General features: G+C 37.9%; 1 protein-coding gene across 11 annotated transcripts in view; it reads left to right on the top strand.

Annotated features, from left to right (window-relative positions):
- The window catches only part of GRID1 (glutamate ionotropic receptor delta type subunit 1), a 554,391-nt gene that overhangs the window by 433,027 nt on the left and 104,003 nt on the right, over window positions 1-17,361 (top strand). For all 11 annotated transcript variants that reach the window (XM_088059607.1, XM_088059605.1, XM_088059608.1 and 8 more), the window contains one exon: window positions 9,957-10,010. In XM_088059607.1, the coding sequence (XP_087915733.1) occupies window positions 9,957-10,010 (54 nt within the window). The remainder of the gene's footprint in view (window positions 1-9,956; window positions 10,011-17,361) is intronic.

Genomic DNA, 17,361 nt, shown 5'->3' with positions numbered 1-17,361 from the left:
GAAGAGTGCTGTAGGCAGAAAAGCACTGTTTTGAAAGGGATTATGTTTCAGACTGACTATTGCCTTCTTTCCTTTAAAACCAGACATGATTTTAAAAAAAATTAAGAGAAGAGATAGAATGTGTGTGAACAGATGAAAATATGGATATTGGACAGGGTAACCTTTGATGTTGATACACCTTTCCAAGTTCACAGAGTTTAAAAACCCCATAACCTATGTTAAGTAACAGCTTTGCAGTGTGATTGGCAACCTTGTGCTAGAGGCAGTAAATCAGAATTAAACTGTAAGTTCCTGAAAATGGATGTGGTCTCTTCACCCTACAGCTGGTTCTTTCATTTGAAAGCTTGTGGTACATGACTCTCAGAGCTTCAGCTATCGTGCTGTCAGGACAAAGTATGAGCCTTTTGAAGGAGGGAATGGAATTAGGAATGTGTAAATTTTGTTTTCACTGCTTGCCGTTGGGTGCGTGTCAGAGAGGTAAGAAGTTTGGATCATTAATGAAATAGTTACTGCCTGCTGTTTATACCTGCAGAAGGATCAAACTCTGGGAAGCTCTGTGTGAATTACATAGTTGAACTTGCAGTGCAGGCTGGAGCTGGAGTTTAAGCTGTTGCTCTGAGCAGAGCTGAGAAACCACAGTGAATGGGACTGGTGGTATGAACTGAAAGTGTGGAACGGTGCTCATTACGAGGATGAAGAGCAATCCTCCTTGCTGAAAATGGGCTTCTTTGCCCAGGGTCTGGGCCTGAAAAAGCATTTTCAACCTTCAGACCAATGTCCAGTCAATCCCTCGTAGGCATTCCAAACAGAAGACTTAAACTGCTATATTGTTTCAATGGAAATACCTTCTCTTGTTGGAAGATAGGTGGAGAATCAAATCAAATAAACAAACAAAAAAAAGCCAACGTCTGCGTTCCGGGAAGTTCTGATGAATTTTGGTTTATTCTTTGTAGTGTGACACAAGTGTACAGTTCCCAGCAAAACGTTACAAAATTCTTTGTAAACGTCTCTAAAAAGCAGAGGCTTTTTAAATTGAATATAGATGTACAAACCTGTTACTTAAAAAAAAAATAAAAAAATAAAAGCAGTGTCAAAGTGAGCAATATTTATTCTTTTAGAATAATTCATTGGGTCTTCAAATTAAACTTGGCACGTGGCTGTGGTAAAATTTTAAGTACCTTATTTCTGGGAGGTTTTGTTCTTTAGTTAACATTCGATTCATGTCTTTACCGACATGTTGTTTTCTGACAGCTGTGCAATTATCCGGTGTCATTACTGTGCCATGTAGTTAAATGGTCAGCAGTTACCATGTTTATAAACACTGTGTGACATTTGAGCTTTGAAGAGTACATTCTTACTGAATGCTTTTGGAAGAGTTCCATATACGGTATTTTCATGCATCGTTCAGTGGAATGTGCACTAAATGGAATGGCCACGGAGATTGCCTGTAGTTAGCATTACGTATGAAATGGGAATCAGATTAAACAGAAATCCCAGTGCATTACATCAAAATGATTAAGGCTAAAACAATAGGCCACATATATTGCAGTAGTTACTCAAGAACAATACAGCTATGTAGCTAGAGGAAGTTGCAGCAGTCTTCTCACAATCTTCCTATAGTTTTCTTCATCTCCAGTATTTCTCTTGATTAACATTTACCTTTCATATAGGTTTCCTTCAGTGTATTTTTTTTCTGATCAACTATTACTTAAGTAACAGGCAATTAGTACAGTGCAAACTTTAAATTGTATGTTGTGGTTTGAGTTGTTATCAAATTATATTGATAAATGCAAAATGTCAGGTACACCTTCTAAATAGCATTCATCAACTCCAGGGGTTTGTGCTAAAAGCAGGTGAAGGTTTGGGTGCTCAATTTACTCCTCTTTGCGCGAAATGGCTTGTTAGCAACCAAATATGGCATTCAGTTGTGGATGGTATTTAGGAATTTGCTCAGGGATGTGTTTTTCTTTTCCTCTTTTTTTTTCTTCCCACCCTTCTTTTTTATTTTTCTTCCCCACCCCATTAGGCTGAGTTGTTTATCTTGTGAAGGAGCTGAGACAGAGGTCAAGACAGGACCATCACATATTGTTTGGACAGAACATAAATGAAATATTACAGAGTTTATAGGGAGCAGGAACCCTGGAGAGCTGACTCAGACTAATGAGAGTATAGAGATCTCTATGACCGATTTGGCCTCTCTTTAGTGGGAGATTCAGGCTGAACATGCCAGGTTTATAGGCTTGTATTAATGGAGGAGCCTGGAATGGTTAAAATGCCATTGGATCTTGTGATAGCCTTTCAGTTATTACTTGTGCTTCATCAGGACCACAGAGGGAAGACCAGCTTTTCTCAGCAGTGCAGTTCTGCAGAAGTATCAGGCTTTATGTTTTAATGTAACAGTGCATAACTTGAAAAAAGGTCCCTGCTGAGAGAGGGCCGTAGCAACATCTTTATAGAGTGTAGACCGAGAATGAAGTCATCCACACAGAGAAATATCAAAAAATGTGGATGTTAAAGGCATGCTATGCTTGTGGTTCATTAATGGCTTGTAGCCATTGAAGCTCCTCTGTACCAGGATTCAGAACTGACAGCTCGTGTAAATGTTGTAAAATGAATTCCATCATTGCCATGAGGTGTAGTGATCAGGGAAACACAGGTGAGCCCGCTAGGTTCTTTGGGAAAAAACCAAACATACACAGTTCTAGGAAAATGTTCAGAAAGAAGGAAGAATATGGAATTTCTGGCAAGACTTTTTTAGTAAAAGTTCAAATTATTGGAAAATGAGGTTCAGTTAGAAAGGGACAGGGAATTTTCTGTCCGAAAATATATGCCATGGAAACTCTTTAAATTTTCATTTTACTATCTAGAGAAGAAAAAAAAAATCCATATTTCACTTTGAAATGATATTTAGAAATTTCAGTTAGCCTGTATTAAATAATAAAAATAAACCTACAAGCTTTTTCCAGTTTACTGCAACTGAATTTTTATGTTCAAGATTCTTAGTCTGAATTATCTTAGTTCTATGAAGTTTTATCTAGAGTTGGGATGTTATACTGGAAATTTTTGTTTTGTCTTCTGTTCTAATGGTACCATTAACAATTAAACTTTAGAAATAGTTTGGAGTGCTCTTTATTATGCTGTAAGAATTATAATATTTATATAAATAATTTATTTATTGTGGCTAGTATTGCTTACTTTATTTTTAATCTAATAATGCTCCTCTGAAGATACTGAGCCAAGAGGTATTTATTTAAAATATAGAGGAAAGAAGGTTCTAGGGAAAAACAAAAATCTCAGTTACTGGTACAGAAAAACTTTTTCTGTGAAGTGCTATTACCTATGCAAGTCACACCTGGATGAGAACTGCACTATTTTAGTTGGAGGGATTTCTAAATATAAGTTGGGCATCTATGGGATATAGAATGAACCCATCTGTTCTACTGAAATTGACTTTTTCATATCTCCTATCTTAACTTATTTGTATCCAAGACATACACAAAACTTCTCAGATAAGCAGGTGCACTTTGATATTGTCCAATTAATTACTGTCAGTTGTATTGCAGTGGAAACTTGGTCTGTAGCTCTTCTTTGGGATCAAAACCAGTCTCCTGATTCTTAGGATGTTTTCATGGACATTTAAATCGAGAACAAAGCTATTTTTAAAAATCAAAATCTACCTCCTGCAATGAAACCTGGCAGCTGGACCTAAGTTAGACTCAAAATGATAAAAGTGATAAGTTTGATACAAAACGATATACAGAAGATAGTGACTTTTTTTTTCTCCCCTACTGCAGTTTTACTACAGCAGATTTCAAAATGGTTCTAATAAACTTATATTATTTTTGGTGGATGAGGGAAAGAAAACACAGTAGGCAAATAATTTCTCCAATGCAGTGAAGGGAAAAGGAAAAGAAAAAAAATCTCCTTTTGGAAGCAAACTTACTTGGGACAGGAGCGGGAAACAATTTTCTTCTGAAACCTATTGAGGAGCTAATGTAAATTGAGATGGTAATGAATTAGTGAGACTGGTCCCTTATAAAGAATTTTCAAAGAGCTGAGCTTTAAACATGACTACTTGCCAAAACCCTCCTTTGCTCACACCTTATGTACAATAATTAAAAATAAGTTAAAAAAAGTAAAGAATGGGTTTATCTGTCATTGTCATGCTGTTCTCTAGGAAGAACTCAGCTCTTGTGCAGGCTGTTTCCTCAGATGCTCCATGGCCAACCGTTCTGTGCCTGGGTTTTGCTCTCTGTGCTGAGGGAGACATTTGGTGCAGGAGCTCTGGGTGGCAGCCAGAAACCAGAGGCCCTGAACTGACAACCCTTGGCATGACAAGGGGCACAGGGACTTGTGGCCTGGCCAGCTGAGGGGCACTGAGGGACATGGCAGAAGCTAATGACCCCCAGACTTTCCCTTCTTTACACTGTGAGGGGATAAAACTCAGGGGTTCCTTTGTTTGAGGTCTCTCCTCAGATGCACGAGCTCAGCGTGGTGTTACTTTATTGTTGTACCAATATTATTTTAAGGTTTGGGATGTCTGTGACACTGCCATGGGAAACCTGGGACTGAGCCAGTAAGGAAACCTGGTCTGTGTGAGTGCAAGGGTGCAGGTGTGAAGGGGTCTCTGTCCCTCAGCAGTCACTCAGGTGCTGTGAGTGTGACAGCCACAGGGCTCCCGGATGCTTGGACAGGCAAGGTCCTTTAACATGGGCACCCCAGCGCTGGCCATGACCTGTCTGTCTGCATGGTAGGGGCTGCAGTGGGGCAGGGGGAATGCAGCTGTGCAGGGGCAGCTTTGTAACAGAGGCTTAGGCCTGGAGCTGGGGTCTAGGGACAACTGGTGACAGAGCACTCACTGCAATGCAGGTGCATCTGCTTCCCAATGACAGCTGTAATTAGTCATCCGTTCGTGCCCTGCTTTCAGCTGGGATAGAGTTAATTTTTCTTCCTAGTAAGCTGTGTTTTGTATTCACTGTGAGAACAGCACTGATAACACCCTGATGTTGTAGTTGTTGCTAAGGGGTGCTCATTCCCAATCAAGCACCTTTCAGTTTCTATCTCTGCCTGTGAGGAGGTGCACAAGGAGCCAGGAGGGAGCACGGCCAGGACACCGACCCATAGTAGCCAAAGGCACATTCCACAGCATAGAGCGTCTTGCCCAGTGCATAAACTGTGCAGAGGTGGCTGGGAGCACTGCTGGCTGCTCAGGAAAGGGTTGGGTGTTGGTCAGCAGGTGGGGAGCAGCTGTAGTGTGCATCATTGTCATTCTGGGGTTTATTTTTCTGTCTTTTGCTCTGTCCCTATTCATTACAGTTATTTTCAAAGACTTTTTTGTTGTTGTTATTAAACTTTTCTTAACCCACAGGTTTTACCTTTTTTTTTCCTGATTTATTCCTCTGGGAGAGGTGAGGGAGGTGAGCAAAGTTGCTGCATGGTACTTAGTTGCTGGCTGGGGTTAACCCATAGCAGTTGGCAAGAGATTTGGTTTTGAGTTCTTCCAGAGTCTCTTAGGACATCCTTTAAAAATTATTTTCTGTGAACTCCCCAGTTTACCCTCCTCTACTTTGTTTTTTCATTGTGGAAAGCTATGATGCTCTTTATCCTCACCATTAAGTTAAAGGATGTGCAAGTACTGAATTTTGCTTCTTTGATGTCCCTCCTAGCAAAACAGTCTGTGGTTCTTTTATATCATGCATTTCAGGGTGGCAACCTTTGTTTCCAAAAACTGAGACACAACAGGAACATCTGCGTTGCCATCTGCAAGACATTTCCTTCTAGGATCCCAGGGTTGGTTACAGGGCTTTCAGACATTCCTGCTGCCTGTTCCCCTGGGTGCACAGGGAGGAGACAACAGGTTTGTAACTATAACACTGCTGCATGTAATTCTGAACTCTTGAGCACATCCTGCTGTCACTGGACACAGCCTGCCCAGGTCTCTTTGAACACCCACTGCATCTCCTCTCAGTTGTGTCCAGCCACTCATCCCTGCATCCCTTTTTATGCAGCTTGCTTTTTGCTGTTAACAGCAAGGTGCTGACCCTGGCAAAGCAGCCAGGTATTGTGGGAAAATGCCTTCTCTATTATTGGCCAGCCATTATATGCTTGGAGAGGTTTTCAGTTTCAGACTTTTGAGAAAGTCAGGAAAGGATTGTTTCTGTTCCCTTTTCTTTTTTTTTTTCCCTCTGCAGAATTATTTCTGAAGATAAAAGTATTTCTGCTTACTTTTCTAACTTCTTTTAATCCTGAAACTGCCATTAGATAAAATAATGAACCAAGTTACTTATTCATAAAGGCAATGTAAATATTTGTATTCCACTGCATTCCAATAAAATAATGCTGTCATGGATTATTGGCAGTAAATTATTTTAAGTTATACATTTCAAAGTAAACAAAACTATATACATGAAACTATCTTTGATTATTTTTCATGAAGCTTCTTGCTCTTTTTTTTTAACAGTCTTGCTATGAGATCTGAAATCTTAATGCTGGTATTTTGATTTTCAATGTCTTCTTATTTCATTTCTATTGCAAATGCTTTCTACTGAGGAATTGTAGAACGTTTCCTGCATTCACTGCTCCATTTCCAGTTCTGGCCCGATTCTGATAGTATAGTTTATATGTTGCCACTTGTACTGGCCCACTGACTGAATTGGAATTCTCTTGTTTGGGTTCTGTATTTTACATTTGGTTCTTGAAAGGTAGTGGGGGAGCAGAAGGGCACAATCTCAAATAAACCTCTTTTTTTCCAAATTTGCAGAAGCTATTTGCTACTCTGAGGCAAAGGAAATGAAAGATGGATGCTCTTTAATTTTCAGTGTGCTGTTTATCTCAAAAGCAGATTTTCTATTTGGCAGCAATAATTTGAAGCATTACTCCCAAGTGTCACCTAGACCCCATCTATATAGAAAGTATAAAAATGAACCAGGAAATTTTGCACATATATCAATATTTTTTTCATATGAAACTGTAGCATATTTCACTATTGGGGAATCCTTCCCCAATAGATGGCAGTGCTTTTACTTAGGCAGTGATTTCACAAATTCATAGCCTACTTTTTTTTTATAGGGTACATTTATCAAATAGGATGGACTAGGTCCTTCAAGGATGTTTCCTAGATGATTTTTTTTCTTTTTGAATGGATGGGCACAATCTCAAGCAATTGGCAAGATCCTGAACAGCTTGAATAATTAAAAATGGGCGACTATAATCTCCCAAGTGCTGATACCTTTTTCCTCCTTAAATTAAAAAAAAACAAACCTTACTTTGAGAAATCTCAGTAAATTTCCTTGTGATAACACAGGACTCCAGGACCTTGCTTTTCACACTGCTTAACTTTCATGAGCCTCTGGCAATAGACTGGTGATATCAGAAAGTTGAAACCTGAGAGCTTTTCAATAGGGTTTTTTAAAGATTTTTTTTTGATTGCAAATCTGTAAATATGGTACAAAATTTGAAACACAAAATGCAAGAAGTTTCAGCTTCCTCCCAGCATGTTTTTGTTTTCAGTAATGGTTCATGCTATGTGTTGCAGTTCTGAACAGAAGACATTTAGAGCAGTTTAGACTTGACTACCTACGGTGATGTTTCTAAATACATTTCAAGCTATTAGAATGCAGAGCCATTGGCTCTGTAGGAGGAGCACTGAATGGTCTGGCACTCTGATGACTAAAGATAAACTCATAGCAGCCTAAATTTAGGCACCTCATTTTAAAAACTTTGGCCCAGATATGTGAACCCAGAAGAATGAGATTCAATAATTCATTTCAAATTCCCTGGCTCTTGCGTCTCCCCAGACTGAGCATTTATTCATACAAATTGCTCACTGTTGCAGATGAATCATTAAATTTAGCCAGTGCAATAACTCTGCACCTGAGCATTATTTAATTCTGCTAGCAGCACTTTGTTCTTTCTCTATATGTTACAGCACCTGGCTATTTTGGCTTTGTCTGTATATATTTGGGAGGTGAATAGGGAGAAAATGTACACATTTTTGCCCTCTTGTTCATCACTGCTGTCTTTCCTATGAGCTGCTGTTCCTCAGGAGGTCAGCTTAATGTTCCTCCCAGCTTCAAAGAAATGCAAGGGAGGCAATTACCAAGGGGACAATTTTAGGAGAGGATTATCTTGTTAGCAGTGTTATCTCTAGTGGTTCTCATCTGCTTTGACACCAGGTTTCGTTACTTTCCTATACTGCTCTTCATGATGAAGAGAATTACTCTGTTCTGTCTGCGTTGATTCTCCTCTTTCGATGAGTTTGCAGTTTCTCTTGGGATTTTTTAGTCTCTTTAAAGGAGTATTTCAGCTTGTGGACATGAGAAATAGATGGAGGTATACGTGTTGCCCACAATTTTCTGTTGTGGTTGTGTGGGCTACACAAATAAGTGAAATTTTAAAACACAGTTACTTAGGAAAGAAGTAATTTATACCTTTTTTAGTGACACAGTGTAAGCTAAGATTAATGTTAAAGTTGCTGGTGTTGGCTACTTAGTTAAGTTTCACTTAATATGTTTGAAGGGATCAGGTATCCCTTAGCCTATATTAAGGATAGATCTCTTGTCATTCCACTGCAGCCTTAGAAGTTGTGGGCGTTTATTCTAAGCCAGTCATCTGTAGTCAGTGTCATAAGAGAAGGTGATTCATCCCACCTGACACTAAATATCTGAGAGGCTTATTATGCAAATGTGTTCTGAAGAGGAAGGTGGTTGATAATGTTCCTGCTCAGCCCAGTGCTACAGTCTACAAGCCTCTCAGTACCACTGCAGTAGTTTTTGAAATACTGTGGAAATTATCCAGGTTAAAAACCAGTAACTGGAAGTATTTTATTCATTTGTATTTGTTTGCGGGTTTTTTGGTGTTTGGTTTTTTTTTTTTTTTAACTGGGTTAATTTCAGTGATTCATAGGGCCATTTATAATAAAGAGAGATAAAAATATCTGTTCAATAAATGAGGTCATGCTGGCACAGAGGAAAGAAGTGGTTGAAGGCAGGCACATTCCAAACCGTGTAATGAACTGCCTCCTGAAATACATGTGTGCGCTGTTTTATTAGGAGACATGAACACACCGTAGTAATTGTTTAACTGTGTATTAAGCAGGACATTAACAATATCACTGGCAGTGTAGTGTACATCTCTCCATGCTTGCCATCACTTTATTAGACTATTAAGTGTCTTGAAGTGAGCTTATATATGTCTAACAAAGGGGACACTTAGGAACTTCTGTGTATATTGCGAGATCCTTCAACTGAGGTTCTCTCTCAGTACCAGTAGCACAATCTTCTCCAATTTTAGCTTCCCAGTGGGTTATACATGTATGGATAAATATGCAATGAGAGATGGGATGTTTCTTTATAGTATGTAGTGATTATCCAAGTTCATACCAGGAGAACTGGTATTTGCATGGTCAAAAAAAAGTGACCATGCAAATCATAATTTCATCTTGAGCCTTATGTAAATATGAAGAGAGGATGAACTCTCTTATAAATGTGTGAACTTCACTTGAGCATCTCACTGACAAGTTTTTAATTAACTAGGTTAGTTAACAGATAGACTATCAGAGGTGTAGTGAGCCAGAGGCAATATATTTTGGGAGGCATATTGAAAAGAAACACAGCTGAGTAGGAGGTATTAGATATACCATAGAGAAGTTAGATCTCCTGAACTGCATGTTCCGTGCAGTTATTCATCACAGGATCCCTTATGCTGATCTACCACCCTGCCCCAGTGTGCTTTAGTAGTACATGGACATGGGCAGGGTACTTTGGTTTAGGAACTGAAGTCAGAGAAAGGTGGCTACCACCAGTTAGTTACTGTTCCATGAAGCAGCAGAGGAAGAGATGAAAAGAACTATACTGAAACAATGTCAGTAGAAATGAAAACAATCAAAATTAGCTTTATAGTACATTTTTATATAAATTTATTTATTTTTATTATTATGTTTCTTTTTATTTTTGTAGGCTGTGGAAACCAACCTTGCATCAAAGGATAGTCACTGGGTCTATGTAAATGAGGTAAGAAAGTCAAAAGAGAAAACACAGCTTGCTACATTCACTCATCACCATCTTTTGTTTCATATGTTTTGACACACCAAACTGAGCATACATGTAGCATTTTTCCCTTTGAATGGCACAAGGTTCAAACTCTGTGGTGTCATTGCTTGTCTGTCTTAGTTGAATTGGCATAGGTTGAACACCAGAGGTCAAGATAAAGCTTCCAATATACCTCAGAACAGCTGGGAGGACTTATTTTTACCTTCCTGCTGACACTGTTTCATTCTCTATTTAGGAAACAGAGAATATCTCAAAAGAAATCTCAAATACAGGCATCTCTCTGGCAGAAGCTCACCCTCCACTGCTGTGAAAGCCTTGTGAGCTTAGTCCATTCAATTATGTATTTACATGATACACAGGCTTTCTCTAGTGCAGAACTGTGTTAGTGTATTGGCCAAGATCCAGAATAGCTTAAATTCAAAGTATAATGTTTCTCCTCTGCAGCAAATGGGACCCTGTCCTGCTACAATGATTATTTTACCTTAGTGCCATGATGCCCTAATGGGAATCTGTTCAGATTCTTATTTAAAAAACAATGAAATGTTGTACCATATATAGTAACTTATAAATCACTGGTAAATTGCAGTATTTTATAAATTCCTGGTTTTAATAATGATTTATTTAAAGATAGCAAAACATCTAATTAAAAAAGAACAGTGTTCACTGTCTTATTTTTATCTTTTAAATGCATAGTGTCTAATTTAATAGCCAATTCCTTTGTTAATTTCTCTCTCCTTTCTTTGCACCTAGCTAATAATTTTGGATAGGCAACTTTTAATAGTAACTATAAATTGTATTGTGTGGCATTAGACAGGCTCTGTAATTAAATAGGGGTTAGGGAAAGTGAGTGAAATCCCTGCTTGTAAAGGCTTTATAAATTCTTTCTTGTCCTTGTTATATTTAAGTACCTCCTGGTTTGTCAGCTGCTGTAATGACCCACTACAAAGCATCAGCAAGATGCCCAGAGAGTCAGTCTTTATATTCACATAAAGATAATACAGGGCATATTTCCCTAAACATTTATAGAGAGGGAGCGACTGTGAATTTTTTACTGCTGCTGTTATTGTTGAAATGTTAAAATTCACTTCACAAAGCCTGAATCTGTAAGATCATGGTAAAAGCCTTCAACACTCATGCACTTATGTGTGCACACTTGTATATACACAGAAAAATCACACAAGGTGTCATTTCTGCTTCTCTTTTGGAAGCTTTTGTTTTTTCTCCTTTGTAGCTAAAGACTGGGTAGGGAAGCTATGAGAGCAGCATGTGAATTTAGAGTATAAATTTCTAGTGAAAAACATCACTGCACATAATTTATAACCATCTCAAAATGCAATTAAATCCAAACAGACAATTGGAGAAGCTTTTCAAATTCACAAAACCTTGAAGAAGTTTTTGCAAGCAAAAGGAAGGGGAAATGTCTTGGCTGTCCTTTCTTTAACAGAAGTGTGGATATGTGAGTGCTTAAAGCTGTGAGAAGAAGGCACATTGAGCATCTCCTGGATGTATCTATAGAAAGATGGAGGTTCCTCAGGGCTTGCTTCTTATTTAAGTGTGCATCCCCCCACGGGGGATACACTGATTAAGCTTTCCATGTACATGTTTCCAATTAGTGGTAGTGGAAACTGCATGAATATTTGATGGAAAAGATGATTCTGATTCTTACTGCGATTTGCGGAATGGCGTTAACTTTTAATTACCAACAGTCAAATCAGCTCTTTTTGATGTGTTTATACAAGAGTAGAAGCCCATTATGCAAGTGGACCAGAACCTTAGCCAGTCCTTTTTTTTTGTCCCAAGCAGATTGAGGACCCTACACTTCCCTGTTCACCCTGTGACTTAAGGATTCCATTGCAAGGAAAGGGAGCTGTAGGGTTGACTGACTGAAGGGGCAGTAGCAGGAAGAGAACAGAGGGACAGTTTTTTCCATGGGGGTTCCCTGTATGAAGAACACTGGATTGTAAACAGCTTTTCAGGCCTTTTGAACTTCAGGGAACCGCTGAAAGTCTTTGGACTGCTGAGATCTGCTGACCCACAGCACCTTTCCACGTACTCTGTCTCCCACCTCTCATCAAGCTAACGAGGACCTGAAACTTGGACTTACCTTGCTATAGTAAGAATGATTATATAGCATGGTATTATTTCAATAAGAGATTTTATTATCTTCTTACTTTAATTAAATCTACTTTACTCTCTCTGCACTGACAATCCAATAAAAATTTGTGTTCGGTTTTTTTCTCTCGTGCACCTTCCCATGTGGTAGAGTAGGAGTTAAGTTTTAGAGGTGGAACAAATTTTATCACTTAAATTTTGTTATGTAAGCAAGATCACCAAGCTTTGGATGAGCTAACTTTAAATCTATATGGCTGGTAATTACACAGCAAATGAACAAACAGCTGTACTGACAAAATCCTGTTTGCTAGTTTTCAATAACCCAGGTGTCTGCTGAAGTATCTGTTCTGGTTGGATGCCACTGCTGGTGAGAAAGGACTCGGTCATCTGGCCATCTTTAGAAAAAGGCTGGTTAATTGGGAGTTAAATTTATTGTGTGGGGTTGGAAGGCTGAAACATTACCTGGCAGGTTTTCTAGGGTAAGAGAATACACAGGGATGGGTCTTTTCAGGCAGCATCATGCCCTCATATGCCCTCTTTGCAGCTGAAGTAACGAAAACCTTACTGCTTAAAAGTATATATATTTTTGTGTCCACTTTTCTGGTTTGAAACAGGTAATGTTTCAATATTGCAATAACTGTCAAAAGTAATGGAGATTAGAAGGGAAAAAAAATAAATGTATTTCTAACTACCCACCCCCTTTTAAATTTATATTTCATAATCTGCACTTTTTGTTTTTATTTATCTAGAAATGCTAAATCATCCCTTGTTTTCATTTAGGTAGTGATTCTACCTAAATTCTAGGTTAAGTGTGCCAGGTAGCTTTTGAAAAGCAAGAACACTTGTGATTCCTGTATAAATCTATGTAAAAGCAAATTTTTTCAAATGATGGAATTAGCTGTGTCTCCAGAATAGTCCAGAACACTTTATTATCACAGACTGTGTTTGGAGTTGTCAATGACTTGCAGGTTTGACCCAATGGAAGATCTGTGAGAACATATCTGGTGTTCTCCTTGAGCCCTTTGCTGTTTGTACCTTTGATGGGTGAAGTGACCCACCAGCTTTGATAGACGTGTGCTGCTGCTTCTTTTGGCAAGACAGGCACACTTACAGATGTCTTCTGGTTTTTGGATGTTTATTTCCTGTTTTTTTCCCTAGTTTTCTTTATTATTTTTGTTTTTCTCTTTTCTTTCTCTTTCATACCTGGCATTAAGCATCTATGTTGGCTCCTCATGACATTTTTTTATTCTCCCCTTTCTTTTTTTCTGCCTTTTCTGAGAAAATGTTGTGCCTTGCCCAGGGCATGTGTCTGTGGGAGATGTACAAGAACAAAACTTGAAACTGAATTTGGATGTGGTTGTACCAGGAGCAGTGCTCCAGGAGCCTGTGACTGCTTCTTTACTAGCAGCAGTAGTAGGGCTGGGGTTATAAATAGAATTAGAAGCCATATTTCCCTTTTTGTGGAACATTTCATGGTTTTGGAATTGTCTCCATTCCAAGGTTAAAGAAAAGATAAATTATCCTGTGAAACTGGAATATGGAACAAAAATATAATCAAATTAAACATAGCATTTTATTCCCTGATATTAATATATTTACTTCTAATTCAAATTTTCTAAACATTCACTATTTTTACATGTAAATTAGTACAAAAAGCAATGAACTGCTCTTCCTGGAAGTAGAATGGTACAGAATTTGACAGATAATTCAAATTAGTTGTTTCATTATTATGACAACATTTCTTTAATTTCTTTTTTAAGTTCTTTTTTATTCGGTGGTTTAAGCAAAATCTGTAAGACAAGGTCAGGCAAAGCAAAAGACTACTCGTTGATATGGGAGAACACTTTTTTTGAAGGGCAGGTAGGGATGAAAAAAAGGCAATGTAGTGTTACATGTCAAAACCATCCATACCCACTCTGAAGCTGAGGAGAGACGAGGGACAAACTTTTGCCTGGAAATATAGAGAACACACTGAGGAACACTGTTTTTGAAAGTGCATTTTTTTTTGGACAGAAATACCCCAAAGACAAGAAATTAAAATAAAGGAAGACTTTAATTTTCCTGGCAGTGGAGAAAGAAGGGTTGGGATACAGATAGAGCTTCACAAATTTCCTTTGATTGATGTTATCTGTACATGTTTAAAATGTTAAGGCAGCCATCAGTTCAGATTTATCATTATGGCCAAGGAAGAATGGGCTAAGGAAGCCAGAAGATAGTTGGTGTGAAAGTTATCATGCCATGGTAATATGCACTTTTTCGTGAAGAGAGAGAGGTGGGAAAAGGACCATGGGGATACTGGACATCAGAAGATTGTCCAGCTTCACAGTTTGGGAAACTAGTAATGGAAAGATAACACAGTAAGCAAAGGATGACTAAAGAACTGTGGGATTCCCTGAAGATGAAGGCATAACAAGGTGTCTTTATGGTGACAGTGGGTTATCTTCACAGAACTTGAAATCAGAGATGAATTCTAAAGAAAAAGTGATTTAAGAAAAGGGTTAGGTAAGAGTGTAAAGGTGTAACAAAGTAAGGGATTATAAAATAAGGCTGTGACTCAAACTGAGGATCATGAAAAGTAATAAAAGTTTAGATATAGCAGAAGATGAAGAAAAGTGAGAGATGATTACTTGAAAAATGAGGGTTTAATGTTTTTACTTAGTTCCCTGACTCTGACTTTATAGAAACTATTAATTATGACCAGACTGTTGAAAACATATTGTTGTAGTTCCAGTTATTTTAGATGAATTTGAAGCACTCCCCCAGGTGAGATTTAATATAGAGAAGTGCTTTTGCTTGTGGCTACAAAATGAGGCATAGGTGGTGTGCATCTGCAAGAGCAGCTTAGAATCCTTGTGGATAAAAACTAAAATGAGCATCAGTGCTGTTGTGGTCCTGCTGAGTTAGCAAATGTGGTCCCCAGATACGACACCAGAAGCATCCATTGTAAGATAAGGGAAGCAATTATTTCACTCTGTTTGACATTGGCTTGGCTTTGTTGGAACAGTATTGCGAGTTTTGGGCAAAACACTTTAAAACAGAACAAGACGTGCAGAACAATGTTGAAAATGTAGAGGAAAGCACTTAGTGTGTTGAAAGTTTGGTAAAATATGACACATGTGTAAAGGCTGAAGAACTTGGGTACAAATAAAACAAGATTATGATCACATCTTCAATCAGAAAATATAAGGGAAGTACAATTTAATCTTCTGCAGTGCAAATTAGATCTAGTATTAGAAAATGGTTTATGATTTGAGTGTATAGGAGCAACTTAGTTACCTTCTTCCATCCCATCATCTGTCTTTTCATACCTGGTTCTGGTCTTATTTTTCATTCTTCATTTTTCAGCATCCTACTCACATTATATAAGTCAGCTAAATAATTTCAGTGTCAGTATGGAAAGACAAATACAACTGTGTTTTGAATGCCACTGGGTATTTTCTGATCTGCACCTTCTGCTTTAGGTCTGTCCATATATCTTTTTTCAATATGGTTATGACAGTGACAGTTTATGCAAAGAGTCACTGAATATACTTCTTACTGAACCATTTATTCAGTACTTTAGGTGGTAAACATGAATGTATGAGATCTGTGACTCATGGTTGATTTCCAGCCATCACAGAACTCCATCCTTCTCTGTCTGGTGAATAAGCTGGAATGACTGTGTTTGAGTAGATTCTGTCAGCCAAATCCACCCTTGGGGCCACCTCAGTGATTTGACTTAGCCAGGGATGAACTGAGCATTGTGTTTCCTGATATCAGTCATTTGTAATGGAGGATTATATTGTAATTGTGTGTGCTTGGCATAGAAGAATGCCTAGTAATGAATTACTTGCACTTTTAGTGTTTTAAAAATAGATTTAATTGTAAGGTGTGAAAATAAGTCTGAAAGCTAAAGATCAGAGCTCCCTCAAATACACTTTCCATTTGTTGCTTTTACATTACACTGATTCTCATTGACTTCGATCAATCCACATCAGAGAAGACAAAAAGTAGCATTTGTCATTAACACAAAATAACTTATTTTTTAGTTTTAGGATCACCATATTCTGTGCCATATGGACCAACAAATGCTGAAATTCAATATTCACTTCTAATTCTCAAGCTGCAACCACTTGTTGCAATAGTGGGGAGAACTTGTAGAAATTTTACTATGCTAGTTTTTTTACATCTAAAAGATCAGGTAGTCACTAGAAAGGAATGTACCGTGGGGTAAAGAAGTCCTTGTAGGTTAAGTGCCAACCCCCGTCGGTATTTCTCATGGCACAATGATTTAAGAAGTGAGGAGGTGTTCACAAAGACTGCTCAGTGGGTGACTAAATTTCTGTATTCCTGTATTTCAACATACAGATTATTGCTATGCAGACTGACTTGAATCTAAGGTTGAAAATGAGCTCATTTCTTTATCTCTTAAAAAAAGCTGTGCTGTTATTTGTCCCATTTAAAAGCAAACAAACGAAAATCAAACAGCTTACACAACAACGTTGTGTGGTGGACAGCAGAAAGGTAAGTTGCATTTGTAATGGCCTCTGCAAAAATATCCTTTTTTTTGGTAGATAGAATGTGGAAAACCAGTTGATCCTCTTGTACCAACCTGGCTTAATAACTGGGGGTTTTAAAAAATCATCAATAGCTTTTACAGTTCTAAGCAAAACCATGCTTAAAAAAAACCCAACAAAAAAAACCCCAAAAAGTCAGGGACCATCTTTTTATTGGTGAAAATCTGTTTTCAGTAAGATATCTGAAACAAATAGCTGTAGAAGTAGAGTATTATACAAATTCCAAGTCCATAGGAAAGCAAAGTATTCAGTAGTAAAAAAACAACTGAACTCTTTTAAGCTTTAATTAAAGAAAAAGCTAAAGTCTGATGAACACCCAGAAAAAACTGCTTTTGAATATTTTCTTTTTTCAGTTCTCAATAAAGATCCTGATTTGAAAAAAATTGGGAGGCAGTAAGCACAGAGCAACTACTAAGCAAATGCAGCTCTAATATATTTGGTTGAATTCTTCCCAACTATGATGATATTTGTCAGAAAAGCCCTCTTAGCTGAGAAAGAAGGGAAAAGTGAAGTGGGGAAGAAAAGTTCTTGGAATTTTTTTTCAGAAAAAGTAATAAAAAAATTTGGAAATATAGATAGAGTAGACAATTCATCAGGGAAGCCTTAGACAGGAAGTTAGAGTGCTAAGGGACTTGGGGAACTCT

The sequence above is a fragment of the Pseudopodoces humilis genome, chromosome 9 (assembly GCF_049639895.1).
Source record: "Pseudopodoces humilis isolate 2021_Gansu_Grassland_sample_001 chromosome 9, ASM4963989v1, whole genome shotgun sequence".
NCBI classification, from domain to species: domain Eukaryota; kingdom Metazoa; phylum Chordata; class Aves; order Passeriformes; family Paridae; genus Pseudopodoces; species Pseudopodoces humilis.
This window is presented reverse-complemented; position numbering and strand designations above follow the sequence as displayed.